Raw genomic sequence first — 18,730 nt, forward strand, 5'->3', positions numbered from 1 at the left:
CTTATATAGAGGCATTTCATAATCTGTAACAAGTAAATTATAAGATGAGGAACACTATTAGTCTTGGAAAGCTGGTACAGTGGATGATGGGTAAGTTGCTAAATACTCTAATTATCAGTGCTTTGAAGGCAAAGGAAAAAATGAATTCATTGATTCTTTTAACCATAAAGAAAAGAACAAATTTTATAGACATAGGAAAATACTGTATGTTTAATCTGTGTATTATGTAGCCCAAAATAATAATTGCTGATAAGCCCTTTTCAAAAATACAAAATAAAATGAAACTCTAAAGCATTTGAGGTAAAGGTTATATTACTAAGGTTTCTTAGCCTTGCTCTTTGAGGCTTCTCTGTATCAGACCAAAGTCTTTTTATTTATATATTTATTTTTATATTTTAATTATTTTATTATTTTGGGGGATTTAGGGGCCATACCCGGTGGTGCTCAGGAGTTACTCCTGGCTCTGCACTCAGAAATCGCTCCTGGTAGGATAGGGGGACCATATGGGATGCTGGGAATCAAACCTGGGTCCTTCCTGGGTCAGCCGCCACATGCAAGGCAAACTCTCTACTGCTGTTCTATCTCTTTGGCCCCCCAAAGTCTGTTTAAATGTTTGTACATTTATATAAGGAGAAAGTAATTAGAAGCCCATATAATATGAATCAGAAAGGTAAAATTAATTCATAAGAATAAGGGGAAATGTTTTATTATTTTTTCCTGGTTCCTTTCCTCTTATAATTGAGTCTCTAGAGGCAAATGATATTTAAAGAAGGTAACATTAGTTTTATCCTTTTTTTTTTTTAACACCATCAATGTACCTGAGACCTCTTGACCCAAACTTTAACAATCAAAATTTAAAATGGACCTGTTTACTGGCAGGCTGGAGGCAAGGGTTTGGTATAGGATGCGGTCAGGGAGCCTTGGTGGAAGGAGGTGGGAACTGGTGGTGGGATTGACTCTTATTCATTGTATGTCTAAAACTCAACTCAACTATGAAGGATTTTGTAAAATACAATGGTTTCCATAAAATAAAATTAAAATTAAATAAAATTGCAAAAGAAAGAAGATTAAAATTAAACTTTACTTGTAAATGTAACTGTGCAGCAAATTTTGTTTATCATTTCCAACAGGGAAATTCCTTATGTAATTTCCTATGTATTCTATCAATTACAGAGAGAAATAACCATATATAAGTGGATCAAAGCATGGATTTAAAAAAGCAAAGAGAAAGAAGAAGTGATTTACTGGGTCTGACACTTTGTTTACCATTTCAGGATCAAACCAATACCAAATTCCTAGGACATAGTAAGGAGTCCAGCAGACAGTGAAGGAAGTGGCAAATGCAACTGTCATCTTCAAGGTCCTCAGTCGAGCTCTTGGTATGTTGTTCTTGGATTGGTTCAGGTATAGTTCTATTAGAGAAAGAGTAGGTGTTAAAACACTGATTTGACTATAATGAAAATGAGTTAAAAGGAAGAGAATCAGAAAATTAAATAGATTAATATAGAAAGAACAAATTCTACTTTTGGGGGGAGCTTTCTAAGCAGGGTTGATCTGGGATCACATCCTATCATACTTGGCCCTATCTTCTGGGTCTGATAGTTTAGTGCTCTGCTCATTAATGTAGGCCCTGGTCAGCCAACAGGAATATACTCTGAGGTTTCACTGGGCCACCTATTTCCAAGAATTAATCTTGTACACGCAAGGTCTGATCTCCAGATTTTTAATATATCTTACCAGCACTAATAATGATAATTAATGGAAAAACATGTTTATATTCTAAGTTTTACTATGTCATATAAGAAAATATTAAAGAAAATAATGCTATTAAAATTAAGTATCTGGGGCATTGGTGGCAGGAAGGTTGCATTGGTGAAGGGTATATATTTTTTATGACTGAAATCCAACTACAAATATGTTTGTAACCATAGTGCTTAAATAAAGATATTATAAAAAATTAAGTCTCTGGAATTTTGAAATGGACTATTAAAACACAAAATATACATTTAAGAGAATAGATTGAAGGTATACTAAGATGAAGTCTGACTTTAAACACAACTTCTTTCCTATCTGAATATACTGACAATAAAGTGAATGAGAAAATGAAGTTAAATAAGAATATTGCCCCAAAAGATCACTCTCAACTATTTGCTTCTTTTGTTTTATTGAAAACATCTTCATTTTTTATATCAAGACTCATATAATTAAGACCCCATTAAATTAAATATAATTGAACAGGTTGCTCACTAAATTTAGGAAAAGAACTCTCCAGTTTTTAATAAACTCAAAATATTTAATGCACTAGAAGTGCTATTTTGGAATACAAAATAGTCTCAAAATTTTTTTATTTTTTTGGGTCTGAGTGATAGTACAGTAGGTATGTCACTTGCCTTGCATGTGGCCTACCTGGGTTCAATACCTAGCATCCCATATGGTTCCCAGAGTATGCCAGATAATTCCAAAGTACAGATTTTGGAGAAATACCTGAAGATAGTTGGGTGTGGCCCAAAACAAAACAAAACCATGAAACAACAACAAAAGAATTTTATTTTATTGAGAGCTATGGGCTGAAAGTAACTCTGCATAATAAATGAGATATCTTTTTTTTGGGGGGGGGTTGGGTCACACCTGGCAGTGCTCAGGGGTTACTCCTGGCTCTATGCTCAGAAATTGCTCTTGGCAGGCTTGGGGTACCATATGGGATGCCAGAATTTGAACCACTGTCCTTCTGCATGCAAGGCAAATGCCCTACTTCCATGCTATCTCTCTGGCCCAAAGTGAGAAATCTTTTTATTAAGTTGTACCAACTATAATTTATGGGCTTTGCTGTTGATAACCTGACTTTTGTATGTTATGCCAATATATTCATGATTTTTAAAATAAATTCAGTATTTTCATCTGATTATTAAAGTTAAACAGGCACAATCAGATTTGTGATGTTTCAGATGAGTCAATTATTTAGTAAAGATTATTTCATACACTAAACATGTATGTGTTGACTCAATAAGGTCTTAAATGTAATTAAATTCTTGAACATGTAAGAATGGAGTAATAACAGCAGGTAGAGTACACTTACCCAGGTTTGATTCCCAGCATCCCATTTGGTCCCCTGAGCCAGGAGTAATTTCTGAGGACAGAGCTAGGAATAACCCCTAAATGCTTTTGGGTGTAGCCAAAAAACAAAACAAAACAAAACAAAAAACCAAACAAACCCCAAAACAACAACAAAAAATAAATTCTTGAACATTTTCCACTTGTGACCCTGAAATACCCAGAAATGCAAGATAAAGAAGTGTTGCCCAAATACTTTTTATTAGGCAGCAGATTTTTGTTTGTCTGTTTTTGGGCCACACCCGGTGCTTCTCTGAGATTGTTTCTAGCTCCCTGCTCAGAATTCACTCCTGTCAGGTTCTGGAGACCCTATGGAATTCAGGAGATAAAATCCCAATGGATCACAGCTACCTGCTGTGCTTATTACTCTGCCCTAAGGCAGCAGATTTTGAATCAATTTTTAATTGTTGCCCATTCAGAAACATTATTGTTGTCAAAGTTTTCATAGGCCCATATTTACTAATGCAATCTCTTAGGCAGTCATAACTTTAAGCCTTACTTTAAGATACATATACACGAAGATTTTAGCCGGCGTGGACGGCCAGCTGGCAGACCCCTCATGGGCCAGCGGCCTTTAAGTCCAGCCCAGGGTCAGGGGGGTCCGCAATTGGGTCACACGACCTCCCTCTCCCCCATTCCTCCGGATCTCCAGGTGGGTTTCTGGGAGGAGCTGACGGGGCACTCTGGGTTTTTCCCCACCCCCAGGCCGGACCCGGACACTGGCCTAGGGTTGGGCTTAGGGGGTGGAGCTGGATCTGGTGGGTGGCAGAGAGGGGCTCAGCTATATCAGTTTGTCACTGGTAATCTCATACCAGTCTACATTTTGCAAACCTTCTACATTTTGCAAACATTTGCTCCTTCCAACCTTCAGTACCCCCGATTTACCCTTCTTTAACTTCAGTAACACATAGTTCTTATCTCTAATCTAAGACATACAGTATATCTAACAAATCCCAGAACTATTTAGAAGGACACAAATTGAACACATATCTTTTGAATATTTTATGGGTATTTTCTTTAACTGATGTAACTCTGTATATATTCTTCTACCATGATGTTTCTATTCACTTTTCATCTTATCTTTTCTTTGTAAGCTGTTAAGTAAGGATTGTTGGTGGAACTGTCCCTCAGTTTGATGCCTATGATTGAACTATGTCATGGAAATTTCTGGTCTTGTCCCTATTGCCTTTAGATGCACCAATAATGCCCCATGGCATTGATCCTTGTTTGCATAGACACATTAAAATGGGAAAAAAAAATACATACAGATAAGTTCTTATCTAATAAATCTCAGTACAATGTACCTTACACCCTGAACATTGATATAATGAACTGGCACAGGCTTCAGAAGAATGGGCATCCTCCATACACGCCGGAACCAGGCAAGCTATCTACGAAACATCCAAGGTCTTTTAGAACAACAGCGGGAAGCAGTCCTCTACCAGGAAAGACACTACCAAGGGTCTGACATCGACCTCTTATAAAGAGACTTCGGTTTCCACCGAGAAGACTTGATAGCAACAATGACCTGCTCTACAGGACATGGTTCTCTCTAGTGCCCCTTGAGTGGGAGGTGAAACGAGAGGATGCTATGCACCATCCTGACTGCAATATGGGACATGCAGACTCCAGGATCTTTAATACAGAAGCATGATACCAACAACAGAGACTATGTGAGGAATGGAGGTGTATTGCCACTACAGAGGATGACTTGAATTGAACAAACTAATTTGCCTGGAGCCTAGAGTCAATCCTGTGCCAGGAAACTTCAGGGTTAGGGTCTCCTTGTATTTAGACCATAATTTGTCTTTCCATGTCCCTTATGTTTTGGTGGGCCTATGCAAACAAATGCCACTTGAATACCATTTTTTACTATGTTCCCTTGACTCCAACCCTTAAGAAAAACAAGCCACTAAAACTTTTGAGGTTAACTTAAACTAGGTAGTATGTACATGGAACTAGAGAAATGTACTTTGCCCTCAATGTTTAAGGAGCTACATAAGTATAATGTCTATAGATTATATTGTGTGCTGCTAAGAAATAGTATGTACTACAACTGGGGATCTGAGGGACAAGTAATTGTACTGTACATGGGTTCAGTTTTGTTTTTCTAAATGCTCTTTGGCTGAAAGTTCAAGGCTGGGACATCATCGATGGGACTACCAAGAATGCTGTTTATGGGTGATTGGGCTTCCACTGTAACTTTACCCTGTCCTCTTCTTTACATCTTTGTTGTCATAATTAAAATTAAAAAAATATGAAAAAAAAAGATACATATACACATATAATTGTTGATCATTTTGTTATGTAAATATAGGAATTTTTGAATATAAATGGAAAAGCTTAAATTTAACCAGATTCTTGGTTACTCATAAATGACTTGCATTTTACTATATTCTAGAAATCAGGTATTTGATGATATTCCAACAGGTACAATTTGCTATTGCTACCATTGGGATTATGCTTTGATTCCATAGCACAAATTTAGAAGACAACTTATTTCTAAAATTAATTAATTTTTAAATTTGTAAAATTTGTAAATTCACAAAGTACTAATAAATAATACAATACTACCTATTAGGGTGATTTTGATTGGTAAAAACTTCATATGTTATCTACCTTCTTAAATTAATATTAATATTAATATCTGGCACAAGGTAAACATTGTTGCTTTGAATTTTAATGTTTCAAAACCATTAACTTAAAAAACTAATACTGAATCTAAGAAATACATACTGTGGGGATCCTGATGAAGAACCTGTGTCAGGGTAAAGATGATTTTTGCATTACAGATCACCATGATGAGAAGAGGGATGATGAAGAGGCAGCTGAAGGTAAATAAGTTATAAAAGGCTTGATGCCACCATTGTGGGAAACTGCAGTGTGTTACACATTGAGAAAAACCATCTGTTAGTCCAGAGTTATCTGCTAAATGAATCATCCGAAAGATGTAAAGCTGTTTGGGAAAATAAAAAATTAAAAAGTTATTGTTACACATTTAAAACCAGTATTTGTATGTTTTCTTTTCTACATTTTGTGCCCTTTATTTAAATTATTGTCCAGAATAGTTGCCAAGCCTTTTATTAGTATTCTTTTAGCATTTTTTATGGGCAGTTATAAGTCATATAACTTAAAATTGATATTCGGCAGGGCCAGAGCAATATATACATATTGTTAGTTAGGACATATGCCTTGCATGCAGCAAACCCAGATTTGATCCAGTATCAGATATGATCCCCCAACTGTTGTCAGGAGTGATACTTGAGTGCAGAGCCAGGAGTAAGTTCTGAGCAATTCTGGATGTCTCTCCACACCAAAAACTACCAAAATAACAACAAATATATCTATATCTATATCTATATATATATATATATAAATATTTATAAATTGGTAAATGTGAATGAATCTATAAAATTTTCAGTTTTTTGGAAATTGTTTCAGCTTTGCAGATCAAACATCAAAGATTTAATCTTTATTCATATTTTATTTTACTTTATTTTGAAGGTTTTCAAAGCATGCTGATGTGCACTAGGCAACCTATGAGAGATGCTTGGTCAACTGGACTGATAGTAGTTTAGTGCTGGGCATGGAGGATGTGGTGTTGCTCTGGTATCCTCCAGCCAACTCTGCAGAGTGATGGCCTCCAGGGCTTCAATTAGCAATGCTCCAGGACTGTGTTGTATTGGTAACTGGACCTACAGTATTGGTGTATGTTAGCCATGCATTCTGTTATACAGTTTCCTGATCACTTTGTTCATATATTAACTTCAAATGCATCAATGCTTAAGCTTTTCCAACTAATATTGCTCATTATTTTCTCTATGGCAATGTTCCTTTATCTGAAATTTACAATGTATTCTTAAAAACATTTAGAGTATATATGTAAATAGAAAGCCCCATGAAAGTCCTGAAAAGATCTGACAAGTTTTAGTTTAGTGTTGAGTAAGCACAAGAAGAGATAATCAAACTTACTCATGACAAGAGAATATCCCTAAGGTCGTATGTCACACCATGGGCTAAGGTATTCAATGCAGAAAGGTGAAAAACTTCCTTTATAACTTGGCACAAGGTAAGGATGTATTCTCTCATCAATATTATTCAACAAATATCAGACTGGAAATCCCAGCTATAGCAATTTGACAATAAAAAGAAATGAAGGACATTCAAATGAAAAAAGAAGTAAAACTATCCCTATTTGCAGATGACACAATAATTGCATACAATTTATAAGAAGTCTACAAGAAAATATTAGAAACAGCAACTCAATAGTAGGATGTTGATTTAATATAAAATATAAAGCCTATGTCCACGAGTATGAGTGAGGCCTTACTCAGCAAGGATCTGTAGCCCCTTTGGCTGAAGATTGCAGGGTAATGGCGGAGAAATGCTCTACAGCAGTCAGTTTATGTTTCATAGGAGTCAGCCAATTTTATTTCACGGCGCTAATCGCCATGTGCATTTCTTCACATGTCTTCTATGCTAAGCTTTTTTCCAAGCAGCCACTTCTCTGCTACTTTGTCTCTCTCTATCTCTGTCTCCCTTTTTTAGCTGCTCTCCTTACTTCCTTGCTTTTCTTTCTCCCTTCCCCCAGGCAACACCATTTATTCTTTATTTCAAACTGCAGACCCCTCCCTGGCGTGGGTGGGTCTGACCACACAGGGGATATTAACATAGGGCATTGAGGGAGGGGTAACCTCACAGTAGGAGGCTACAAAATTAATATTTAAAATTATTTCATTTCATGAGACCCAACCCAATCACAGTACTGTAAGCCACAGTACCTAAAACAGAAAAAAAGTTCCTGTTACAAAGGCAAACTTGGAGGTGGGGAGAAACTTGGCATTGGTGTAGGGAAGTGGACATTGTTGAAGGAATTAGTGTTGCAACATTATGTGCCAAAAACCCGATTGTGAAGAGCTCTGTAATTCAGAGATTAAATTGAAAGAAGTTTGTTGAAAAGTAAACATTATGTAGAAGAGAAATAATTTAAGAAAACAATGCCACTTAAGAATTGCATTAGTGAAGTCAAATTCTCATTTTTGCATGAACCTCAGCAGCTCAGAGCCACAGCCTACATCCTCCAACAGAAATAATCCAGATCCACAATTGAACTCAAATAATATGAGCAACTAAATATTCTGATTATTGGATTGAAATAGGGTTGGGCAGAGTGTCCCTCACATTCACTAAAAAAACTCAACAACCACTCACTGCATACACCACCATCTTCCCTGTAGAAAGCATACCCAGCTTTTACATCAAAGTCCAAAAACAAAATGGCTAATACTTTCCAGCTAGTGTGGTCCCAGCTGATAGCTCTGTAGAATTCTCAGAACAGGTAGGGGCAAATTCCTCTTTCTACGGGATCCCTCCAACAGTCCAGAAATGGCCCAGCCCCATGACGTAACTTTATTAAACTGCCAACCCACAATTTTTTTTTAATTTTTATTTTATTTTATTTATTTTATTATGAGATCAAAGATGCAAAGAAAGAAGAAGGAAGAAAGGGTCTACATAATTAAGTACATAAAACCAAAAAGTTCAATAAAAACAAGAGTTGGTTCTTTGAAAAAATAAACTAGATTGATCAATTATTAGTAAGACTAACAAAGAAAAAGTGTAAACTTAAAAAAAAGAATCAGAAATGAAAAGGGAGAAGTCACTCCAGATATTACATATATTCAAACAGTAGTCAGAGATTACTCTGAGAATCTTTATGTCACAAGACATGAGAACCTATAAGAAATGAATAAATTCTTGGATTTCCACAATCTCCCAAATTTGAACAAAGATGATCTGAAATATCTGAACAGACATATCACTATTATAGAAACTGAAATGGAAAAAAAAATCTTTCCCAAAACAAAAGTCCAAGCCCAGATGGATTCACTAGTGTATTCTTTATTTTCCTTTCTTTTGGCCACACCCAGTTGTGCTCAGGGGTTACTCCTGGATTTGTGCTCAAAATTACTCATGGTGGGTGTAGAGGATTATATGGGATGCTAGGGATTGATCCTGGGTTCAAACGCACAATGTTTGTAGATGACATGATACTATATTTAAAAAGTCCTAAAAACTATTGAAAAGTTTCTAGAAAGCTTCTAGATCAGTATAATAAAGTGGCAGGCTACAAAATTAATACACAAAAATAATAGCTTTTCTGTGTACAAATAATGAATGAGAAGAAAGAGACATTAAAAAATCCCATTCATAATTGTGTCCCCAGAAAAATCAATGGCATCAGAGTGAACTTAAATAAAGAGATGAAGGTAAACTACAAAGCACTGCTTCAAGAAATAAGAGGATGCAAGGAAATGGAGACATACACCATGTTCATGGATCAGAATACTAACATCATTAATGGCAATATCTCCCAAAGCATTATATAGACTTAATGCAATCCCTATGAGAATACACAAGAAATTTTTCAAAAAAGCGAATTATACACTCTTGGAATTTACTTGGAACAATAAACATTCAGTGCTTTCTTCAATTACTTTCTGTGTCCAATGGCAAAGTATTATTTTATGCCCTTGACCATTCACTTTTTTATTTTATTGTTTTTTAACAAATGTTAAGTGTCTATTATGTGAACATTATTATGCATGTTTTTAAATATTGGAAAATAAAATAATATAGTATATCAAAAAAAGAAACAATGGAACACTACTCAGGTATAAGAAACAGTGAAATTGGGGCTGGAGAGATAGCATGGAGGTAAGGCATTTGCCTTTCATGCTGAAGGACGGTGGTGGTCGAATCCCGGCATCCCATTTGGTCCCCTGTGCATGCCAGGATCAATTTCTGACGGTCGAGCCAGGAGTGACCCCTGAGCACTGCTGGGTGAGACCCAAAACCAAACCAAAACCAAAACAAAACAACAACAACAAAAGAAGTGGGTGAAATCCTGACATTTACAACAATATAAATAGATCTAGAAAGATCATGCCAACAAACTAAGTTAGCAGGATTAAGATAACTACTGGATGATCTTAGTCATATGTGGGATATAGGAATCAAAATAAGGGGATAGAAAAAAATCAATAAAACAATGAGAACAAACCCAGGGGTGAGAGTGTGGTAGGCTAGAAGATGTCCAATGGTCAACAGTAGAGAAATATTGAACTCAGGAGATTGACATGGTGTGGTCACATTGAGTTGTAGCCAGTCTTTTATGCCAAGTACTTAAAATGATAGCAAATAAATTCATAATGCATTAATTTACCAGTGAATTTTAAATAAATGAATTATTATATATAACATATGTTATCTTTAAAATTAAAACATTTAAATTTACTTTATATGACTGGAATTGTTTTTTCTGTTTGGAATTATGGAGTGGGAGTGAAATATGTCTATGAAAGACTCCTTGTAGAGTCAAATATATAAATGAAGTGAACAATAACATTTAATTAAAATAATTAAATATTCTATAGAACTTAGTCATATTAGTATATTTAAAGAACTAGATAAAACTTTTTTAAAGGAATATTCCGCATCACTTTTATTGCACTACAGAGTAATGTCTTTTTGTTTTGTTTTGTTTTTGTTGGAGGACACCCAATGGCACTCGGTTACTTCTGGCTCTGTGCTTCAAAATTACTCCTGGCAGGCTAAGAGGATCATATGGAATACCAGGATAGAACCTGGGCTGGCTGTGTGTAAGGCACTACCCACTGTACTATACCTCTGGCTCCAGAGTAATGTTTTTTAAAAAATATTTTAAAAAATAATAAACACCTTGATTACAAACATGATTGTAGTTGGGTTTCAGTCATAAAAAGAACAATCTTCTTCATCAGTGCAACATTCCCACAACCAATGCCCCCCCCCCCCCATCTCCCTCCTCCCACATCCCCTGCCTGTATTAGAGACAGGCATTCTACTTCTTTAACTCATTAACATTGTCATGGTAGTTGTTAGTATAGTTATTTCTCTAACTGGCCCTCATTTATGGGCATTATTACAATATTGTCTTGGGGGGGCACACTCGGTGACACTCAGGGGTTCCTCCTGGCTATGCGATCAGAAATCACCCCTAGCTTGGGGGATCATATGGGACACCAGGGGATCGAACCGTGGTCTGTCCTAGGCTAGCGGGGGCAAGCCTTACCGCTTGCGCCACCGCTCCAGCCCATCTTTTGTTTGTTTGTTTTTTAGAAACACATAAGTGAGTGAGACTATTCTGTGTCTATGAATGGACATGGAAACTAAATAAAATATTTAAAACATTCGTTTTATTAGGCCTCTTTTTTTAGCAAAGGCTAAAATACGGTAATTTTTAAAAATAAGTCCACTAGAGGGCGCACAAGTATTAAATACAGAAATTTGCTTTCTTTGATCCAGTTCACCCAGATCCTTATCTGAACTACCTTTTCTACATTCCAAAGTCAATCTTTTAGGTTTCTGTACTTCTTTGAGACACAGTTTAAATTTTAATTTTGCATTTGACTCTAAATACGAATTGAGTCTTTTGAAATATTAGTGTTGCCCATAAACAGGGAGTCATGTATTTCCTTAAAATTTCTTTAAAATCATCTCTAGGGCCGGGCGGTGGTGCTAGAGGTAAGGTGCCTGCCTTGCCTGCGCTAGCCTTAGACGGACCGCGGTTCGATCCCCTGGCGTCCCATATGGTCCCCCAAGCCAGGAGTGACTTCTGAGCGCATAGCCAGGAGTAACCCCTGAGCGTTATCGGGTGTGGCCCAAAAACCAAAAAAAAAATAAAAATAAAAAAATCATCTCTAGCTACTTTTCTGTCTTCCCAATTAATTTGGAACTAAGGACCTGAGTTTGGCTTTCTGCTCTGCACTGGACCACATTGTCACTTTAATATTTCCTGTTTTTCAGTTATAATATAAAACTTTCAATAAAGGTGACATCAAACTAGGATAAAATAGCACCTGTTTCCAAAAGTAAAGTCATGACACTTTCAAGTCTTTTGTAGATGGGACTAGAGCTCTCTATTTCTAAATATATATGTTCATTTGACTGATAAATTGAAATTTCTAGTTTACTTAATGTTTTGTCCTTGAATTATATTTATTTAATTCCTTTATGATTCTCCTATCTCATTCCTTGTCCTGTTTCTCATTTGTATTTGTTTTATTTTGCCATTCACAATCTGTTTTTCTTCTTTAGCAGAAATTAACCACCTTACTTTAGATTATTTTATTATTTCTTACGATCTATTTTATTCATTTATGCTTTGTTCAGAAAGAATACCACTATATAATCATGGAGTCATTTACCAAATGGCTATAACTACTATAAATACATTTACATATATGTACACATGGTGTCAAATTAAAAAAATAAATGCTAACAGATCTAAGGGGATAAATAAATAAATAAATAACAAAATAACAAGAGACCATTTTAATAATCTACTTTGAACAACATAAAGATCATTTAAGACCTTTCAGAGATTGTTTAATCCTTCAATTTAATCCTACCACTTCAATTCCAGCATAACCTGTTCTTCATCAAAGTTAATTAGATGATGTGCTTCAGTTTCTCTTTTATTTCTTTATTTTTTGGGCCAGGGATTACTCCTGGATCTGTGCTCAGAAATCTTCCTGGCAGGCTCAGGGGACCATATGGGATGCTGGGATTTGAACCTTCATTATTCTTAGGTTGGCCATGTGCAAGGCAAATGCCCTACCACTATGCACAGCCCTGGTTTCTTTATTTATAAAATAGAGAGATATTGATAGTATCTATCTTGAGGAGCTTCATTATGGGCAAAAAATTAATATTGCAAACTACCTATTATTAGTTATCACCATTATTACAATAAATTATAATGATTATTATATTATAACCATATAATAAAATTGAGGTACAAAACTTTTAGATATGTATCCATATATATTTACAAAATTTATGCCATAATTTTCTTGCTTTATGTTAACCATTTGATCTAAACTTAAGATTTTCTATCTCCAACCACCCAAGAAAAAAAGAGACAATATCAATTGTAATGTGTAGTAGTTAAAGTTCTTGGTGTGATCGTCAGAGAGATACTATGAGGGTGAAGGTTATTGTCTTGAATGTGGCCAGCCCCAGTTCAACCCCTGGAACTAAACATAAAATTTTGAGCACTGCTAGGAGTTACCCCTGAGCATAGAGCCAAGAATACTTTCCAAACATCACCAGGTATAGCCTCAATACCACTATGTACACCTCCAAATTTCCAGGTATGGAGTTAATGATGTAATGGCATCTCTATGTCTAATATCATAATCTTGTTCATATTAGTAACATTTTTTTGTTTGTTTCTGGGGTTACACCCAACTGTGCTTATGGTTTACAGCGATCACACCAAACAGGGTTTGGGGACCAAATTTGGTGTTGGGGACTGAACCCAGGTCAGCCAAAGGTGAGGCTATTTACCTTTTGTAGTATCTTTACCTTTTGTACTATCTCTCCCAGACTATTAATAGAATTCATAATCATAGTCTCTTTCTGAATAAAGTAAAATAGTAAACATATAGTTTATAGGGTTGTTGGGAGACCTTTATAAAATAATACACAGAAAAGCATTTTGCATAGGTCTGACATATGCTTAAGTCTTCAATAATTAATATGTATTATGATTATGAACATCATTATTGTTTTCATTTCTGTTATTACTATGTTCCTGTATTGCTCTTGGCATTTTGTGCATATGTGATGAGTACTTACTCAATTTAAGCTGCTTGTCAGGTATTTGAAGTCCTTCAAAATTCTCTGTGTTAGGACAAGCCTCCACACATCTTTAGACCACACATCTTTACACCAAAGACTGAAGGATGTCTCATATATTTTGCCTGAAGGCTTGGGTTAACCATACAGTTTTAAGGCTGTCAATGCAGAGTTCAAAATTAACACAGATAAATCTGTAACATGAACTCATTGCAAGTAATCTGATACCATGAAATTCTTGCGGTTTTGGATCACTGCTGTTATGGATATCACATGGTTTTTTTTAACTACATATGGGCACACCTAATTAAAAAATGCCTTCTTGTCAACATGCATTTCAAGTCTAATTGCAATTAGATAAAAATCACATCTACACTCAGGATTTGTTGTACTTTTCTTTTACTTCTTTTTATTCTTTCCCTCCCACTCTTACTCCTTTTCTTCTTTTCTCCCTTCTTCCTTTCTTCCTTTACTCCCTCCTTCCTTTTTAATTTTACTTTAAGAAGTGATTTGCTTCTTAGAGTTAAATTATGGTTCTCTGGCATTTGTAACTCTCAGGGTGAGTAGAATTAATAGAGGATAGGTACTCCCTATTTATTTACCAGTAAAAAAATGAATGCAAAATGGTTTTATTTGGACAAATTTAAAATGCTAAACTTTGATCATTTTTTATAAAAGTGCTATTCATTTTAATTATATTTTCTCTCCTAACTTAAAAAAGAAATATTATGAGGCATGAATGAAAATAGGAAGAGAAAAAGAAAAAAATTAACTGATGTTTAAATCCAAGTTTTTTATTCTTTATAAGTTATCATTTGAAATGATCCTTTTAGATTGAATTAAATAATTTATTCAGAATCACAGAGTGATAGGAGACAGCACTGATACTTGAAACTAACTAAACAATTTGCTCAGAAATAGCTCCTGACAGGCACGGAGGACCATGTGGGGACACCGAGATTCGAACCAATCACCTTTGGTCTGGATCGGCCGCTTGCAAGGCAAAACGCTGCTGTGCTATCTCTCCGGGCCCCTGACTAAACAATTTAACACGCATGCTACTTCTCCTATCTCATTGCCTCTATATTTTTATTTCAGGAAGATCTTAGGTTCTGAAATGATGGCTGGTATTAGTGAATGCCATAGAAAATTGAACTTCCCTTATTCCTATTTTCTAGTGTTTCTACTTTTACTGGTTCCATACTATGATGTTTAAAATTTTTTTTGATAATTTCATTATTAGCAAAATGTTTAAAAGTTATGTACTTTGCTGAATTTCTGATAAGCATATCAAGCCAACAAATAGTTTAGTATCAGAGGCTAATAATTAGGATGATAGAAAACCAAGGTAGTCAATTTGAAATTTTGTCATTGTGCATACTAGTAAAATGTCATAAGTTCTGTAAAATATAATTTTTCTGGCATGCATTGTGACAACCAGCTTGTTAGTCTTTATTTTTATAGCCATTCTTACATTTCTCAAGTAATAGAAAATTACATTACAATTGCATGCACTAAAGAGTGAGGATCAAACATTATCTTGCTTATTTTCAGTATAAATTAGCTATGACAGGCTATACCTTTGTGTCTCCATAGAGTGTGCTGAAGCATGAGAGAAGCCTCAACTTGTGTACTAATCTAGAAATGAAAAACTCTTTCTAGCTTCTGTTTTCCTATCAAATACATGAATCATTAATCAAGAGCTTGAACATTTTTTTTTAATTCAGTGAGAAAGGAGAGATATAAGGAAAAAATGAATTTAATTAAGACTTGAGTCTAATAGACCAAGTGACATTGGGAAATGAGTAATATTTTAAGCCCATCTGTTAGGCCATCTGTTAGTTGCAATCAACATTAAAAAATGAAATGGGACATAACAAAATGTTTATCTCATGAAAACCTTTACTCAATTATAGGTGTCTAAAAGAAAGAAACAATGTTCTTGTAATACCTATTTCATTTTTGAAATATTATCCTAAAGGCTTAAATGCCCATTGCTTTAGAAATTTCTTTTTTCTGTTTTTTTTTTAATATGCAAAATGGGATAACAGAATTAATACCTCATATAGTTAATATAAATATAAAGTAAGATTACATATGTGAGGTTTTTCAGAAAACTTCAGGAAAGTGCTGAGGTTAGCATGTTGATGAAAGAAGAATTTTCGTTTTACCAAAAAAAAATAATTAAAGCTTTCTGTGGTCCAAAGTCAAATTATGTTTGTGTTAGGCTAGTATATAAAAGTCCAAAATAATTTAAATTTTATTTTGTATTTTCTCTTTTATACTGAATGAGATGATCATTTATATTAAATTTCTAGTGTTACTGTGGTCCCTTTGGTCGAAAATAATTTAAAGATCATTATTTTCTTTGTAACATCTGGGAGAATCCAGGAATTACCCCTGGCAGGTTTGAGGAATTATATGAGACGCTGGGGATGGAACCCTGGCCAACTGCATGCAAGGCAGCCTTATGCGCTTGCTATCTTATCTTTTTGGCTCTTTATATAGTTTGCCATCCTTTTCCTTGTTAAACAAACAGGGAAACACTCCAACTTTTTCAATGTTTTACTTTTTAAAACTTTTTAAATGTCTCTTGTCTAAACCCATTGATAAAAGATTTTTTCTCTGCTCTGTTACTAGCATCCTAAACCTGACTTGTTGTCATGCTTTGTTTTGTCTGAAATGTTCTTTTTACTGTCCTTTCCTTTGGACACCAGCTTAATTACCTAATGTCAGATGATCTGCAAATGCTTTTTTGTCTTTTACTTTATTTAATTCATTGTAAATATCTTTAAAATGTTTTTGATGTGAATTCATTTTACTGTTTGCACAAGACTCACAAGATTATAGACATCTCATTCATTTCTGATTTTCTCAATTTAATGTCTTTTATAATATAAATTAATAGAATGTATCTCTCATTCACTCATACAACTATCTAAAATTAAAAATAATATTTTTAGTATAAAAGTTAATGTATTTGGCATGAGAGAAACTAAGGTATTATAATATTTAAAGACTATTTTTTGCATAGATATCTTTTTAGTTACTATGGTTATTAATCTGAAAATATCTGTGTATACTATGTAAGAGTGTTTACTTGATTAAATACAGTTAAATGGGCCGGTGAGGTGGCGCTAGAGGTAAAGTGTCTACCTTGCAAGCGCTAGCTGAGGAAGGACCGTGGTTGGATCTCCTGGCGTCCCATATGGTTCCCCCCAAGCCAGGGGCAATTTCTGAGTGCTTAGCCAGGAGTAACCCCTGAGCATCAAATGGGTGTGGCCCCAAAAACCAAAAAAAAAAAAAAGTTAAATGTTTAATCAAAGTATTTTATGACAAATAAATAGCATACTATGAGGCTAAAGGAAAGAGTACAACTACCAAATTTACTTTTTCTAATCTTCTCAATCATTCACTTCAGATAAGTTTATTTGTTTCAGATATTAATCACACTTTCAGCCATAATTTTGAACTTATTTTTTTTGTGTTCAGTTATCTTTAAAAATGTGCTCAGGCAAATCTTCACCATTTCAACTCTTTCATCATTTCATCTACTTATGCTTGCAAAATATTAAAACATTTTTTTAAATAAAAAATTCCAAAACCCAGGAAACTTAAGATATTGTTCCAGGTTACAGAGCCAAAACAGAGATTAATTAAACTCTACTTTGTGACTTTCAAAGCTCAAATTCAAAATATAATACAGATTTTAACAAGACCCTTTATTTAATTTAGATAGCTTTATCTCCAAATTCTAAAATCAATTCATAAAATACTGGTTTACCTGTGGTCCAGCAAAGACACTACTGAGAAGCCAGGCCAAGCCTATCATGAACTGTACAAATTTGCTGTTGGTTTTCGTGGCTAAGGGCTTGGTGATGGCCAAGGAGCGGTCCAGACTGATCACTACCATCATGAAGGCTGGGACATACATAGAAAAAAGTTTGAGATAACTGAGGACTTTGCAAAGGAGTTCTCCAGCATACCATTGTACTGTAATATTCCACATCCCATCCAGTGGCATAACAATTAAAGTCTCAAACAGGTTGGCTAAGGTCAGGTGTTTTAAAAGCACCTTCATTCTTGAGAGCTTTTTCTCTTTCACTTTCTTCTGAGTCCATTTCTGAAGTTTCAACAAGAAAGAAGCGTTAAATATTGTAGAGAGTAGAAAAAGGAAAAAAGTTACGGTGACTCGAATTTTTCCAGACAAGGTCAGAGTGGGGAGGCTGCCTTGAGTCAGCGGGATGGTGCTATTGGCCTCCTCTGAGCAGTGGTTTTGATTCTGTTCAGGAGAAGCAACGTTTGCCATCGTTTCCTAATTAGACAGCATCAAGATTTGTGTTTCTGCTTCTTCTGAGAATTTGTTGTAATGGAGCCCTGTTTTATTCCTACCTCTTTTAGGTGGGGACATCACAGGTTTAGGATTACGTTAAATTTGCCCTTGAGCTACTTTAATGTAAAAGATCAAGGTGAACTTGTTTTGTGGTCTTATAATCTAACAGAGTGCTGAAAGAGATCATGACAAACAAATTCTGAGGGTCACATGTAACAGAAGTATCTCACCAGATGGTTTGGTTTGCACAATATTTTTCTGAGAAGGACCAAAGGCATTATTCACATTACTTTTCTGTGAAAATTTTCTAAAATAAATTGAGTCTTTTAATAAAGCATGCAAGAAAAATAAAAAAATATTTAAAAAATTTTGATCTGTTTACAAATCAGTTTTTCTTTAAAATTAATTTATTTCTTAAACTCATTTATTTTCTTTTTCGGTCAGAATATTTAGGGACTAAGTAAATACCTCAATTTAAAATCATCATTCAGCTAAAAAAAAAAATCATTCATAAAACACCAGATTAATAACTCAACAAACCTGTTTTATCCAATGCAAATTGAGCGGCACTCAAATTTATGAATTACTATTAGTGGCCAGTTC

General features: G+C 34.9%; 1 protein-coding gene across 1 annotated transcript; it reads right to left on the reverse strand.

Annotated features, from left to right (window-relative positions):
* Positions 1-1,167: 1,167 nt before the first annotated feature.
* Positions 1,168-18,103, reverse strand: GNRHR (gonadotropin releasing hormone receptor). Its single transcript, XM_049790024.1, has 3 exons — positions 17,579-18,103; positions 5,848-6,067; positions 1,168-1,412 (listed from the first exon to the last, which is right to left on the reverse strand). Exons 1-3 carry the CDS (start codon positions 18,101-18,103, stop codon positions 1,168-1,170), a joined length of 990 nt encoding a protein of 329 aa, XP_049645981.1.
* Between the last annotated feature and the right edge of the window lie 627 nt (positions 18,104-18,730).

This window comes from Suncus etruscus, chromosome 16 (genome assembly GCF_024139225.1).
Source record: "Suncus etruscus isolate mSunEtr1 chromosome 16, mSunEtr1.pri.cur, whole genome shotgun sequence".
Lineage (NCBI taxonomy): Eukaryota > Metazoa > Chordata > Mammalia > Eulipotyphla > Soricidae > Suncus > Suncus etruscus.